The sequence below is a fragment of the Tachypleus tridentatus genome, chromosome 4, assembly GCF_004210375.1.
Source record: "Tachypleus tridentatus isolate NWPU-2018 chromosome 4, ASM421037v1, whole genome shotgun sequence".
Classification (NCBI taxonomy): domain Eukaryota; kingdom Metazoa; phylum Arthropoda; class Merostomata; order Xiphosura; family Limulidae; genus Tachypleus; species Tachypleus tridentatus.
The window spans coordinates 40254695-40271724 of record NC_134828.1 but is presented as its reverse complement, the minus strand read 5'-3'; the positions used below and the strand labels follow the sequence as shown (position 1 = coordinate 40271724).

At 29.6% G+C, this 17030-nt stretch overlaps 1 protein-coding gene across 46 annotated transcripts in view; it reads left to right on the top strand.

The window, feature by feature from the left end:
* LOC143248906 (uncharacterized) overlaps window positions 1-14835 on the top strand; it is a 32973-nt gene extending 18138 nt beyond the window's left edge. For 5 of the 46 annotated variants that reach the window (XM_076497870.1, XM_076497858.1, XM_076497853.1 and 2 more), the window contains 4 exons: window positions 1094-1198; window positions 3267-4286; window positions 5430-7052; window positions 7301-8560. In XM_076497870.1, the coding sequence (XP_076353985.1) occupies window positions 6845-7052; window positions 7301-7503 (411 nt within the window). In that variant the 5' untranslated portion in view covers window positions 1094-1198; window positions 3267-4286; window positions 5430-6844 and the 3' untranslated portion in view covers window positions 7504-8560. The other 41 variants (XM_076497880.1, XM_076497875.1, XM_076497854.1 and 38 more) reach the window with 31 other exon arrangements.
* Window positions 14836-17030: the final 2195 nt, after the last annotated feature.

The window sequence follows — 17030 nt, the reverse complement described above, 5'->3', positions numbered from 1 at the left end:
AACATAAAACATGGTATCACTTAAATGTGTTTGAACTTAAACTGAAGTTATTTGTTAACTATACAATTGATAATGAAATAAAAGCCACTATACAACATAGTTGTTTACTATATCATTACGTAACCTTGCCGATAACCATGAACATAAAAGGTAGGTTTTGCACATATTTATTAGTAATTGTGTAATTACATACTTAATAGTATCATGTGCTAATCCATGTTGATGAGAGAAAGTTTTTAATAATATATGCTTGGTTATAACTTGCTGTATGTTTTTTTCTAAAAACTACCTCTATACTCATTTTCAAATTTATCTAAAGCTGTTTCAGAACAGACCCTGTCTAAGTGTATTCTCAAGATGGTTAGTATTAAAACTTTAACTTCTGTAATCTGTAAGCATATACTGTGACAAAGTGTTAGTCCTCAAACACCTGTATTCACTCAATCAAGCATTAGCTTTTGGCTTAAGTCTTGAGACATACTCATTTAATTAGTTAATAGATTTAGGCCTCAATTCCCATGAGTCTGTGTGATAAGTTTAGATTATGATCAGTCAATGGTGCAAAGCAAAAAGAGTTAAAGGTGAAAGAAATTGTGGTTCATATCATTTAGATATTTTGGAAATAAAAATGAAGTAAATGTTAATTTGAAATTATTGAAATAGAGAAAATAAATTGCAAGTTATGTGATATGAATAAGTATTAATTTTATTTAATATGTACTACACTTTATTTTATGTAATTTTATGTTTCCTGTACAAGTGAAAATTCTTTATCTTTATTGATAATAGATGAGAAACATGATATAGTGTTAAGTAATATTTTCTTCAACTCTTGATGTGATGTTCACAAGGATATTTTATATGTATATGCCACAGTTTAATGAGTAAAAAATGTCTACAAAACAATAGAGCAATCTTCTTGTAAATATACTTAATGATAATTATTTTATTTTACAAGTAAATGTTTTACTTAGAAAATTAGGATGTGTAGTATCACCTTAACTCACAGTATTATTACTGCAATAATTGGATTTCATTTCCATGATACTATTTTCTCAATGACTTGTTTGTGAAGAGATTGTTTCACCTGTAGGTTCTTATTGACCAACCATAAGAAATTGATGAGATCTTTGACGATATTTCCTATGAAAAGGGAGCCTCGATCATTAGGATGCAACACCAATTTTTAGGAGATGAGGTAGAATTCGGATATTGTTACCCCTTGGTTTTAGCTAGCTAAGTGCTAAGTCTACAAAGTCAAAAGTAAATTTTACTGTGCAATTGTAAAAGAAATTTGAAATCAAAACAAGATCTGAGCTATATCAGTTATAGGTGTATTTACAGGCTTATATCATCTCTTGATATTTATTATTGAAACTTTTTTTAATAATAATTGAATATGCATTGGCAAATACAATCACATAAGAAATGTTTTTAATGATGTGATTATACTGTAGCAGTAGGTTCTAGATCAAGGTAGATAGATTTTAGAGATTCATTCAGTACTAAGTATTAACTTTAAATGGAACCATATAAACGTACATGACAGCATTAAATGTGTAAAGATTCTGTCTTCTTTTCAATCTTATATACTCCTGAGGTCACCTAAAAAACTGATATAGATTTTATTAACATTTCCTTTCAATAAGTAATAAAAAATCCTGTTTACTAACCTGATTTACATCTTATGCTTCCTGAGGTGTTTTTTGGTTGGGTATTAGGAATATTCAAATTTCTGGGCTAAACAGATAAAACTTTTGTTATATGGATTCTAGCTGCAGATCTGTCATTTTTGTACATTTGTTGATTATTTCTTACTTAAATAATTTAAAATGTTTTTCTTTTATGTACATGATATCAAAGTATTGTACAATTTAGCAAACTATTTGCTTTACAATTTCCAAACTTCTAAAGATAACAAAACAATAAATATATCATTTAAAGGATGAAACTATTATTGGTGGTATTTTTTTGTTCCAATCTGTTTATGATAGTGTTTTCTTTTTTACGTGTGTGAATATTGCATTTTTAATCAGCAGTTATTACTTCAGGACCCTTTTTTGATCACATCTCTAACTATATAGTACTTTAATTTCTCTTTGAGTTTTCCTGATTATTTTATTAGTAAGTGCTTTGGCAGCTCCTTTTCTCTCATCAAATACCTCCATTTGTAAGTTGAAGTTAAGGAATCTTATGCTTGACTTTGCTCTGGCATCAGCTTAGATATTATAATTTCTGAAAAGATTACAGGGAGAACCTTTATAAAGAGGGTTAATAAGAGGTACAGAAGTCAGAATTTTGGAAACAAATGTTTTTTCATTAATAGGAGGTTCTGGAAAAGTCCCTGGAAGTCTAACTCCATCATTCCAGAGGCCCTATATTTTTATTGATGATAAAGCATATTATTGTGTTTATCTAAGATATGCAACAAAACAATAAAAAGCAACTAAAAAAAGCCTTCCAGTGGTTCAGCAGTCAGCATGAGAGCTATATAATGCTAAAAATTGGGTGTCAATACCTCTGGTTGGAATACAAATGACAGCCTATTGTGCTTAATAAACAAACAATCAAACCTATAGAAGGTGTAACTTGTAGAATTTGAAATAAACTGACATGGCCACACTTTTCAGAGATTCCTATATTCTGTGCTGTTTCAGTTACTGATGTGTTTATGGGGTTGTACTTTCCCATAATATTTAAATTATACATCTCTTTTTTTGCAAATGAACAGGGTTCATGTGGCTGTTGGAATTACATTGTTAGCAAAAATCCAAAAATTGTTGATAGGATGAAGAACATGGCTTTCATACAGTTTTCTAGATTCCATATTCAGCATAAACACTTCCAAAAGTAATTAACAGTGTTTCTTACCTAGGTTCTTGATCAGTTAGTTTTTAAATTCAACTTACAAGAAGAGATGGAGAAAGAGAACTTTGAGTACAAATGGCTACCAACATCACATAAACCTATATGCAATGCAGGATGTAGTCAAATATTTACCATTAGAGATCGCCTACTAGTTTGTTTAATTAGACCATCCATTACTTATCCAATGCTTGAGCTAAGCTAAGATATTTTGAGTTCCATTACTAAATATATCAGTGACAACTGGGAGTATGAATACATTATTGTGATGTATAATTTTGTTTCTCTTTTTTTTTCAGGTCTAAAAAAAATAAAATCTGAAAATCTAGTTCATGATTTATCTTATAATCATTGTACTGTATGATGACTAAGTTTATTTGTATTCTCTACTACTTTTCTAGGTTTTTAGTTAAGAAATGAACACATACATGACAAGACATTAGTACAAAAATGTTCAAAGTAAAGATCTATGGCAGACTTTTAGAAGATGTTAGTCAAAAACATGTTGGTGTCATTATGAGCACATGGACAAAACAAAAGGGCTTTTCTATAATATCTGTAAGTCTTACCAGAAAGAAAATATTGTTTTTCAGTAAAACCAAACATTTTTGGTAATAGTTTCATTTTTGTGCAGTATTGTACATTAAAGATGTGTTATTGATACCCTTGTTGCAAAAACTAGGATAAGAAATATGAGAGTGTGATACCAGTATTGTATGAACTTACAGCAGAAAAGAAAATCTTAATTGGAGCTGTTGTATGATGTATTAAATTTGTATGTGTGTACCTCTTTAATTGTATGTTCATGAAGACTGTTATTACAATCAAAAGTTTAATATTTTTGTTGTTTTTTGGTTAATTCTAAAGTACACTTGATGCAATTTAAAATAGTATTTTGGATTATAGGTATCATGCAAGCAAGATGGAAAAAATAAGATTATTTCCTTAAATCAAGAAAGGTTCTATGGTGATGGAAATGCTGATGGTGATGATTTTCTCTTTGTGCATGACATCCTTGAAGACTTATTTATTTCTCTGTTATATATCCATACTGCCTTGAAACTCGTACACATGTACATAACAAATAGAAAATTAAATATGGAAACCATAACATTTCGTAATTAGATGGAATTATTAATCATGTACAAATATACAGCAGTTGGCCGAATTGTTAAAACATTTTAATGTGAAATGACTCACCTAATTTAACATTTTTTCTTACAGAGTATATAACTGTTTTGTTACTTTTATTTAAAAATTAAGAGCTTTTATAATGTTACCCTTAGAGGATAATCTGAGATGGCTTGTGCCTATTAATATTACAACAGTGAAGTCACCAGATCAGATAGTGAAGCAAGTACTTCTAGAAGCTTCAGCAATGGAAGTTCTGAGAGAATGTAGAACCCAATAAATAGGTTAAGGTAAAAGTTTATTTTCTTAACTTTACAAGGTAATTATTTAATACTATTTTATCTTAGTGTATGTTACATGGACTCCTTTTGTAATATTCTTAAAATTCCATCTTTGTTTCGAAATTTATATTTGTAAAAATTACCTTAAAATTATAATTTTGTAGTGGAAAATAATTGCTTAATTTAGCCAGTGCTTATAGTCAAAAAATTAAATAAAAAAACGTTTTATTACCAAGCAGTTGCAGGTTTACTTTGAAAGGTTTTGTACATAATGATGTGGTAAAATATTAAAAGAAAAACATCTAAATTTTTTATGTAAAATCTGTTAATATAATGAAAATAAAATTATTCACAGTGAAAAAGCAGTATGAAGAAATTCTTTGAAGATAATTTTCTTTCATATAATAGTTTATATAATATCTGAATTGTACACTTCAGTTTATGAAGTCTGTATTTTGTCCTATTCAGAGGTATAAGTATATGATTTAGTTTCTTGGTGGTGATACACCCAGGAAGACGAAATGTATTTCTTTGTTTTAAAAGCATTTTTATAAAATAGAATGAAAAGTTTAAAATGAAAGTTGCATATAAACATGGTCATCATTTTAATGAATGCAGTTTTACTGAAACTTGTTATTAGTAGGTTTTTCAAACAAGTAAATACTATATGGGTAGTCCACTAAATACAAGTTAAAATTAAATACAACACTTCAATACTGATAGCATTTGTAGAACAGAAAAACTTAGAATGCATTATCATTAGGCTTCATTTGTTTATTCTATTATGTTTTCTGTTAAACGTTATGACACAATATATACACACACACACGTATATGTGTGTGTGTTTATCCTTTTCTAGATATGTTTTACATTTAATGCTAAGTGGATGTGGATGTATACTGGTAGTATAGAATAAGTGGATGTATACTGGTAGTATAGAATAAGTGGATGTATACTGGTAGTATAGAATAAGTGGATGTATACTGGTAGTATAGAATAAGTGGATGTATACTGGTAGTATAGAATAAGTGGATGTATACTGGTAGTATAGAATGTGAATAGAGGAACGGTTTTTTATAGTTACTTTTACTTTTCAAACACAACTTTCTGAAGTGTAAATGAGGCATGTAACATTAACCTTTACTCTGACAGATAAACCCTGCAACTGTGGGTTACTATCACACTCAGTACACCCCAAAAATCCTTGCTCAGCTTCAGCCTGCTGTTGAAGATCAAACCCTGCCTTCATTAGACAGACTCGGATTACAAAATGATCTGTTTGCTTTGGTTTGTTGATTAAAAGGAACTATGTTTTTAAACTTCACACAAGTAATTGTTATTCTAGACCATTAAATATTAGAAAGAACTGTGTTTCTAAAATTCACACAAGTAATTGTGTTGTTCTAGATTTAAATACTAGAAAGAACTATGTTTTTAAAATTCACACAAGTAATTGTGTTATTATAGACTGTTAAATATTAGAAAGAACTATGTTTCTAAAATTCACACATGTATTTGCGTTATTCTAGACTCTTACATATTAGAAAGAACTATGTCTCTAAAATTCACACATGTAATTGTGTAAGTCTAAACCAAAGTAAACTTCTTGTTCAGCTTTTTCCATCTTTAAATTTATAAAAATGTTAATTAAGGATTAGGTTGTTTCTGTTTATAAATTATAAGGTCATCTAGTGAGAAAGGTTGTTTGTATGGATCATAATAGAACATGAAGCTACTTTATTAATGTTTTTGTTATTTTTACTTCACTATCATAATCCACTTTAAGGATAAAAGTAGTAACTAAAAACCAGAAATAAAGTCAGATTTTGGTAATTTATACAACAGAACTGGATAGAAAGTAGAAATTTCGTTCACTTTTAATTGCTATTTTTATACTTGTATTATATATGGTTCTGTGGAAATTAAGATTTAAGCATACAAATTAGTGTAATGTAAATTAAGAATGCATAATTTATCAATTTTTAATCAAATAATCAAACTTTATAAAAGTGGAAGATGTAAAAATGTATTTTTTATTATTGTAATAAACTGTGTATTATTACCTAATAAAGCATGAAAATGTTTTTATAATGTGTTCTATTCATACATTTAGGGAGAAGTGTACCTGCAAATAAGTGTTTTGTTTGATATTGTGAAGCTTTCAGTAGTATAATTTTCAGATCACTTGGGATTCAAATAAAAATTGTTTAATTCTTGTAACATTTTTTTATTTATAATTTGTGTGTTTTTTATAGAATGCAATTCTGCTATTGTTTCAAACATTGCTATCAGACAAGTTAGTAGTTTTAAAGGACCCTAGTTTTATCTCAAATTCTGTATTACAATTAGTTTTAGTGAAACATGAAGAAAAAGTATTTTATGTGTATATATAAATAGTAGCCATCAGGTCTCTCCATATCTTTTAGAAATAGATTATTTTATATGATATACTTAACTGCAAGTACTTGAAAAATTATTGGTATCAGCCATTTATAATACAATACAAGGTGTTCTTTTTGTTAGATTTTAATGTTCATTTCATAAATGTTTGCACAGGTTCAAGCTGAATGTGCATCAAAAACTGTAGTATTGAAACTTATGGAGCCTTTATCAGTGAAACCAGTTACACTGTGTGGTGTTCCATTAATGCCTGCTTGGCTAAATTAAACATGCTACTATTTCACGTGGACTATCATCCTCTGTTTGAAACATGTGGCCAACAGCTGCTTGCTAGAATTCATGCAAAACATGGCTGGAAACCTGTAAAAGGAGAATGTAAGGACAATAGTTTCAAATGAAAAAGAATTTTACTTATTTAGTTTTACATTTTTCAGTGAATTATTTTCAAGTTTGTTAAATATGTAATATAAGGTGAGGATTATTTCACTGTGATGACCAAATAAGAAAAGAGTATTCTATGTCTATGAAATGTGACTTATTTATGGCTAAAATACAGGATGTCCCAAAATAACGTTTACACTCTTTGACTATGCATAGCTAATAAACCGTTTCTTTTGTTTCAGATTTGACTTGTGTCCAAGGATGGTGGATAATCAGCTTACAATCGAGCATAAAATATTCATTCTCAAAACTTTTTGGAAAGTCAAAAACAAAGCTGAAGTTCAAAGACATTTTACTAGAAAGTTCCATATGGATGCGCCATCTCTCCCCAGCATTTCATGCATCATCGCCAAGTTTGATGAACACGGAACTCTCCACCATATGAGAAAGGGTCGCTCTGGTCGAAAAAGATCATCAACAAGCCCAACAAGAGAGCAAGAGGTCATTGATAATGTTCTGAATTCTCCAAGAAAATCAGTGTGCCAACTGTCTCATAAAACAGGTATCCCTAAATCCAGCGTTCATCGCATTTTGAAGCGTTCCCAATTCAAAAGTTTCATCCCATCACTTGTTCACGCTCTGAATGAAGATGACCCTGATTGAAGAGTTGAGTTCTGTGAATGGTATCTTGCTAGATGTGCAGGCGATGATGAATTTCCACTCAAAATTGTTTGAAGTGACGAAGCAACGTTTAAGCTGAATGGCTCAATAAATTGACACAACTGCACCTACTGGGCAACAGAAAATCCACATGTGATAGAGGAACATCACTTGAATTTGCCTGGAGTGACTGTGTGGTGTGATCTGTCCGCTAGGGGACTCATTGGACCATTCTTTTTCCAAGAAACCGTAACAGGATTGAATTATCTCAACATGCTACAACAGTTTGCCATGCCACGCATTCAAGAACAATTTGGAGAAGAAGAGTGTTTCTTCCAGCAGGATGGCGCTCCTCCCCACTTCCATCATGACGTGAGAGCTTATCTGGATGCATCTATGCTAGACAGATGGATTGGACGAAGAGGAAGTGTAGAATTTCCTGCTAGATCACCAGGTTTGACACACATGGATTTCTTTTTGTGGGGGTTTCTGAAAGACAAAGTTTACAGCACAAAAAGGGCAACAATTGATGAATTGAGAGTTGCAATTGAAGAACAATGTGCTTTAATACCAGATGAGATGGTGTTTGATGTGTGCACTTCCATTTCTTCCCGTTATGCGATGTGTCTGGAGCAGAACGGATTTCAGTTTGAACACCTGAAGTGAAGCAAGCAAATTGTGACATTTTGCAATTTCAACCAAGAAGAGTTTTCCTTGGGAAGAATTTTATTTATTTTTTCTCTTGATTTCAGTATTAAAATTTTAAATAAATCCTTTGGCTATCATATGTATCTTGTTTCATTGTTAAAATCAATAAACAAGGCAAGTTATAATGATCCAAAGAGTGTAAACGTTATTTTGGGACACCCTGTATTTTGACATAAATCAAACAAATTTTAACTACTCTTTCACTTATCAATGCATATCACTTTCATGAAATTTCAAAATATTTTTGAACATAAATAGATCACTTGGATACTTTGTTATGCAGCTTAGTAATTGGATAATTTGATGCTTTTGATGAAGAATCAGTTATAAATGAAGCTAAAAAAGATTTGAAGCCAATACTAATGGAACCAGTATTTTAACTGCAGATTTAAGAAGTGCTGTGAGCAGTTATAATATTTAATAAACATGTGAAAAGGACTGTTTTAGCAGTCTTGAATTAGATTTCTATTGTAAACATTTTTTATATAGTAACAAATCTTTAATTAAAAATTCTGATTTTTGTTTAAAAAAGAATTGTAATGCTTTCTAAACTGTTTAAAACTAAAACGTGTAGTAACCATGAAACTATACATATATGATGGTTTCAAGATTGGTCATAATGACCAAGTACATATATGTTAGGTTAACATTTCACCTTATGTGTGAATCAAATCTTGATTGAGCACATTTTATTAATATTGTAGCTGTAAAGAAGTAATGCTATCTAAAACACATTTCATATAGAAGTGTAATACTGACCCATTACTTACTTTGTACCTCAACAATCAAAACTTCAAGCTACAAGTATTCTTAAAAATTCTTTGTATATAAGATACATAATGTTTATGTAGCTTTTTATGTCATAGTTTGAATATAATATCTATAGTGAGTTGTGTATTTTGCATGAAAACCAAGAACTTTCAGTACCTTAACTACACTTCCTAAAACTAATATCCCCAGTTATCATACTGATGTTGATGATGTGTATACTTTGTAATAATCAGACATTTCTCTGTTTAAGGTGTACAGGTCAGCATCAAGAAATGGTGATTACCAAACATTTGAAGCTATGTTGAAGGTGAATATTAAATCCAGTTTATTAACATTATAAGTAATAGGAAGAAGAAGTGGTTATGACTGAATTTTTGAGACCTTTCAAGCTGAATATTGAAATAGGTTAAGCATATACAAGAAATATTTTGCTCTTTTCATGGGAAATTGCACTAAATGTAATTGATTTTATACCTGATAGTATATAGAAAATACAAATTTATGTTTTATCTTTAGTTTTCTTCAGTAAACCATAAAAATACCAACAATGTTGTTACTTAGACTAGTTTCAAAGTGTGATAATTCTAATAAAATGGTAATATTGATGTAACTTTGGCTTGTTTTAAAGTGTGATAATTCTAACAGAATAGTAACATTGTTACTTAGGCCAGTTTTAAAGTGTGATAATTTTAATAGAACAGCATCAGTGTTGCTACTTAGGCTAGGCTTAAAGTATGATAATTCTAATGGTTAAACCCAAGTATAAAACAGAGTTTCAGTGTGATAAGTACACAATTAATACAACTAAATACACAAAATATATATTCATCAGTTTAGTTTGAAATTTTTTAATGAAATGTATCTGTTGAATTCTCTTATTCATTTCCAGTATAACTTGTTTAGTCTTTGAACTGTTTTGTTTAACTTGTTTAGTTTTAAACAGTAGTTTTATTTATATGTTTAATATTTTCCCCAGTTATACAGAGAAGCAGGCTTGCATGAAGAGAAGGAGCAAATATTAAGAGCCCTTGGAGCAGTACAGGATGAAACAGGTATCAGAAGAATCCTGGAGTTTGCTGTTTCTCTAAGATCTTGTTCTCTTAGTTTAGTATATTATTTGATAGATAAAGTAAATGTGTAAGATTTCAGATTCATAAATTTTGTTTAATAATAGTTCTTTTGTCGTGTGTAACAGCACTGTCATTATGTGACCATCACAAATCTCCACAACTAGCTGTGTGTATAATGTTGGTGTTACATGCCTTATCTTGATTTTTCAGTTTTGATAGTGAATGTTTAAATTTATGAGAAGTGTACTTTGTAGAAAATTAATTTATTTTCTAAATTTGTTTTAATAATTGTATAAGATGAGACATCTAAAAAATACTTTGTTGCCATCATTTTTAGATGGTTCTAAAAATTGATACAAACAAGATCAAAGTTTCTTAGGTCATCTTCAGGTTAACAGGCAGTTAATTATGATGTTTGGTGGATCAAATTCTCTGTTTATTACTATCAATGAACCATGATGCTTTTTGGATGTAACCTCTGTTTAATGCTATCAGTTAATTATGAAGCTTGTTGGATCTACAACAACAATTTGTATAAATCCAAAAAGTGTTTTTATAAGACTTGGATAAATCCTTTATACCGAAGAATACTGTCTGAAAAGTTATACCTACACAGTGTTGAACCACATATATTGGTTAGTCTAGCTATTCAGTTCATAAATGTTTCAAACAACATATTCGCCACTGCAGATCTTGTTGACAAAGATTCTATTGTGCAATATACAACAACATATATGGCATAATTTACAAGAAACCACGTGATATCAGATTTTAGACAATTGTGATAAGTTGTACAGCAGGAAACTTAAAGAATCTCTTCTTTTTTAATCTGAGTACCCTTCTATTAATGGATATAAAGCATTGCTCATGTGAAATTATTATTTCATTGTAAGACCCATTTTGTTATTCACATTTACTATTGTAATCACCAATGGTAACTTGTTTAATAATAGTTTTCTGATCTTTCATTGTGCATTGTTTTATTATATTATTTAGTTGTTTTTTTTATGTTGCCATTACTGAAATCTATTGTGTAGTCTTTGATGTTCAAGAATCCTCTCAAACAAAAAAAAGGTGTAAGTCAAAACATAAAAATATATTTATATGAAGTTGTTTGTAATCTTTCTTGAATATGTTGTTTAATGCCTTTTTATTTCCTTTTCTTACTATAAACTTGATATTCTTAAAAAATAAGCATATAAAACAGGGGTTCTTAACCAGGGGTGCGAGGATGCCCATGAATAATTAAAGCAAATCTATATTTTTACATAAGAGTATGCTTTATATTTCTCCTAAGAAGAAACATTTTTGCTTCCAGGGGGTGCGAGAAATGATTACTGATTTGAAAGGGGTGCAAACACTGAAAAAGGTTAAGAACCACTGATATAAAACATGTGTCATGTTACAATGTTTTATTACACTATTCAGACTAATTTAAAACTTCAATTAGTTACATTTGAACTTTAATCTTCTATAAATAACCTCATGAATGTATTCCATTCTTCTCTAAGATGAAGTAAGATCACAGGATACAATGTTTGTGATCATTTCTGCAGCCGTGAACTTGCCTGGCAGTTCTTTAAAGAGAAAAAGGATGAACTACGAAAGCAGTATGAATGAGGGTTTCTAATATCACGAATGGTTAAGTGTTACACCAAAAAATGCTTGGAATAATAGTTCACTTGTGAATTTCTAGGCTATAAAACTGAAGAACATTTGGTATTACAGAAACATCATATGGGGAAAAACATTTCACTTCTGTTAGTAGTGAAGTATGCAAATTAAATATGTAAATAAAGATTGTAATTTTATTATTCAGTAATCACCAAAAGAAGTAAAATTAATTTAAAACCTGTCTTTGGAAGAGAGTTTTAGGATGTATTACTGAGAATAAGTATAAATTCAAGGGAAAACAAACTGCTTGTGTCTTAAGTGGCTGTGGTGTTTTGTTGGATTAAAATTTAAACTTATGATACCCTAGAAAATTACTAGATGTAAATCTTAATATGTTCAGAAATACTGATCTTTAGCAATTATTGATTAAGATAAATAATGTACTTAAAAATTAAAATTCAAAGTAACAAGCTAAATTTTTCATTAGCAGTATACTTGATGATTTTGTGGTTTAACCTATCATTAATATAAATGTATAGTATAGGAAAGAGCATTTTCTTGTACCCATTACAGTTGTTGAAATAGTACTTCCTATAATTAGACTGCACAAGAACAAAGTTATGGTTTGGCTAAACAATAACTTTATAAGCTTCTTTCAAGTATTTTTATTTTATGTTTTTGTTTTTTGTTTTTTTCAGGTGCTTTTGTCAAAAGCTGAAATTAAATTAAATCAGGCAGCAACTATATGTTCACTTTTTTTACATTATTTAATAAGTATGTTACAGAAAGTTTTGCAACAGAGGATAAGGCTTAAGAAATCGAAGTGAGAAGTAATTTAGGAAACAAACAAGATACCACTGCTATTACAATATATTTAAGTATGCTCTCCAAAGATCCTAATTTTGAAAACCAGAAGATGTTTGGAGAATATATGTGTAAAATTTATGATAAAAATTTAATCTCAGTTACAAGAGGACTGAGCAACTGGTGACAGTTAAAATTTCTATATGAAACTAAAATTTGTATATCTCTTGCTGTAAACATGAATTTGTTTTAATAATAGTAAGGGGTGACTTACAATGAAATATATGTGGTGTGCGACATGAAGTTAGATTTATTTGGCGGGAAGGCTGTGTAAGTTTAAGGAGTTGAAGGTGATTTTTGATGCACTTTTCATCCAATGATTTTTTTTATAGGTAATTTACATGATATTTAGATACTCTATTCTGAGATATCCTAATGAAATAGATTTTTTGTTTTGCAATGGAATTTCACAAAACATTAGAATTAATATCACCACAATACCTTTTAATTTTTTATGGTTTTAATCTCTCCTCATTTTAAAATTTCATCTCGATAATTTATTAGTTAAAGTAAAATACATAATGTTGGTTTTTATTAAAGAAAATTATGTTTAAATTATGTTGATTGTGATTTTCACATTCCAATCACAGTTACAGCTCGGATAGGTTGTACAAGTTAACAGTTAACATAATGTTTTGAATGATTATTATTTATTTTCCTTCAATATATTTATTTAGTAATTGGGTTATGCTTATTGATTAATGGGACAAACTAGATATTAGGATGATATAATGAACTGCTGGAACATTTACAGCATTTCTTCAGTTAAATACATATTATTATTCTATATATGTAAAAACGGGTTCCCCGCTGGTATAGGGGTAAGTCTACAGATTTACAACACTTAAATTAGGGGTTCGATTCCCTTCGGTGGACTCAGCAGCTAGCCCGATGTGGCTTTCCTATATAAGAAAAAACACCTTTAAACGACTGATGTGGATAGAGAAAGCTCTGTGTAGAGGAGTGAACAACGTTTCTACCTTCTTCAGTCATCGTCAGGTTTACAAAGAAAGAAAGAGGTAACTGATTGATAGCTGACCACACATTTCAAGGTGGTTGTGTAATTGAGTGATGGAATGTAGAGGGCGTACTTAGATGTTTGATTATATTTATTAATATAGTTATAAAGGTGTTCCTTTGTATTGGTTTATTTTGGGCTTGAGTTGTATAAATAAGGCTTCTTTAATTTTGCATTTGTTTCTTTATTTAGTATTTGAGTGTTTTCCATGTTTATGTCATGTTTATTTGATTTGCAGTGTTCAAAAACGTGTGAAAGTAACTTTTTATGTTCTGTGAATCTGATTTTCATTTTTCTACTTGTTTCTCCAATATAGAAGTCGTGGCAGTTATCACATCGTATTTTATAAATAATGTTGGTGTGGTGTTTGTCAGTGTAGTTTTTACATAGTATAGACCTCAGTTTTGTGCCTGGTTTTTGCCAAATGTTGGTTATTTTTCTGCTGATGTCGGGAATATATGGTATGCAGCAGTATATGGTTTCGTGATATTTTGATTCGTCAGATATATTTACTTTTGTTGGTTGATCTTGCTTTTCATCTTGGTGTGTGCTTATAATGTTTTCTACGGTTTGTGGAGGAAACTTATTGATGTTGATGAAGTGTTGTTTTATTTTGTCTAATTCATCGTTAATTTTATCTGGTGAGCATAGTTTTATGGCTGTGTTTATTTGGTTTCTTAGTATGTTGCGTTTTTGTTTTGTTTCATGTGCAGAGTCCGAAGGAATGTATAGTCCAATATGGGTGATTTTTCAGTGGATTTCTGTTTTAAATTGTGTATCGGTTCTTGTAATTTTGAGGTTAAGAAATAATATTTGATTGCTTTCTTCCTGTTCACATGTGAAGTTAATGTTGGGATGTATGGCGTTAATGTGATTGAAAAAATTAAGTGTGTGTTCTGTAGATGTGAATCCCACAATCGTGTCATTTACATATCTGTACCAGTATAGTGGTGGATGTAATTTTGTGTTAATTGTTTTTGTTTCAACTTGTTATAAAAAATGTATTTGAAACTACAATGCCAATCTTTTTTATTAAAACATTTTTTTAAATCAATAAAATACTATACAAGGTTACCTTTTCCAATATGATTTTACTTTTATTATCAATAGCTATAAACTTGTAGTTATTTTTTCATATAATTTATTTGTTTGTAGTTAAGTACAAAGTTATACAGTGGGCTACTTATGCCATGCCCACCACACAGTATAAATTTCATTATACCTCTTGTATCACATGTTATAATTTTCATATTAACAGGAATTCTTCTCTAAGAACCCATTTTGTAGAACAGAAAAACCATACAACAATTGCTGGAAACAATTCATTGTAATGAGATGTGGTTATTAAGAGATGCAGATGCCATTAAAACATATTTAACCAATCGTCACTGATCTTATCTTATTTTAACATTGTTTTCAACATCTGTTTAAAATTTAGGGTTACAACAATGAAGTGATTATTTGATTAATATTACAATAGAACAATCAGATCAGCAATGTTTTTTGACATCAAAAATCTTTCCTTTTTTATATTACTGAGTTACGATTTGACAATGATTTGTTGCTATTTATTTAATATTTGGAATATTTGTTTTTAACATGTGACTAGTTCTCCATGAGAAATACAGTATATACAGTAGTGTGTCTGTTTTCCTGCCTTCCTTATTAACAATAGAAACATAAAATTTTTGTTGCGAAATTTCTACAGGCCAAAAAATTTACAAGGAATTTGATGAAAGTTATGACAGATATTTACTATTTTCAAATGTTAATACTGAGATTATAATTATTAGTGATTTTGATTAAATATTATTGATTTGATAATAAGCAAATTTGGGGATAATGAGGTAGTGTTTATGTTAGTCTATTCTATTTCATTGTATTAGAATACTAATATTATCTGTCATTTCACTTTAGCAGAAAATGTGATACACTTTTTTTAACGTTTATTAACGAATTAAAAACATACATTTTTTTTTCAAAATTTCGAAATGAAATCCAAGATTTGAAAGGTGTATCTAGTGGTCGAACAGAGAATATAATGTTTGTCAAAGTATTACCATATGATATTTTATTACACACAAAAAGAGAAATAAAATACAAAACAAAACATTGTTTCTGTAATGATACAAGTTTTTGTTGTTTTTCAAATACCAATGTTTCCCACGAAACGCCCTCTGAATATATAACTTTTTGAAAAAAGTAATTACATGATATATGAACACAAAAGCTAAAATTATTAAACAAAAAACATAGTATTGATCTTACTACGAATTCGAAGTCTTGCCTTTTAAGCCCCTCTACCTAAATAAAAAATTAAAATTTGGAATAGTGAACAAAAAATTGAAAAATACGATGTTTTGCAATAAAATTTGTTTGCTTTTAACTGTAAGTTGTATAATTAGCTATGTATGAGATAAAATGTGAAGGTGGTCAAATAAACTAGACTTTTGGCCACAAAAATCACCGGTAAAAACACTGTGGTTATAATTTATTAACTTGGAAACATCTCGAGTAAACGCTGTTTTCCAAGCCAGTCATTAACTGGCAGGCTTATTTCTGGTTTGAAACGTCGTCGAGTTAATAAATTATTACCATAATTTTTAAAGGAGACTAATTAAGAATAAGAACTGTGTTTAGTTATTTGTACATGTATAAGTGTAACAGATTTACTGTTATGCATTTATTTTAATACTAACGTTTGTTTTTGCTTGATGCATGTGACGTATATTGTTGAATGTGTAATACACAAGTCCCGCCCCGTTTCTAAATTTGTAACATATTCTAGAGAATAAGAAACAACATTTGTTTTACGAAAATGTTAGCGCGTCTTCGAACGCTGTTGTATATTAAAGAATCTTGCCTTAAACTGTATAAACTAATGTGTCAAGAGAAGGGCAGAATATATTATTGGTTAGCTACAGTCACTCTACAAAACAAACATTTAACTAGTACATCGGCAAAAAATAAATAAAAAATCAGCTTGTAACCACTGAGGCCAGCTAAGAAATACAGCTGACTAGCTTAAGCGAGGTTTAACAACATAAACTCAGAATTATCTTGTTCGTTCTGGACCTGGTGGTCGATCAAATGTTTCGTTCTGAAACAGATAGAAGACTGAATATTGTTTGTGACTTTGTAAAATATTTTTGTATGCAAATAACTTTGCAATAACTATCAGTGATGTCGAGAAACCCACTTGTTGAGAAATTTATATGCAAAAACGGCTCGTTTGGGTTGAGAAAATATTTTACATAGAAGAGCGAA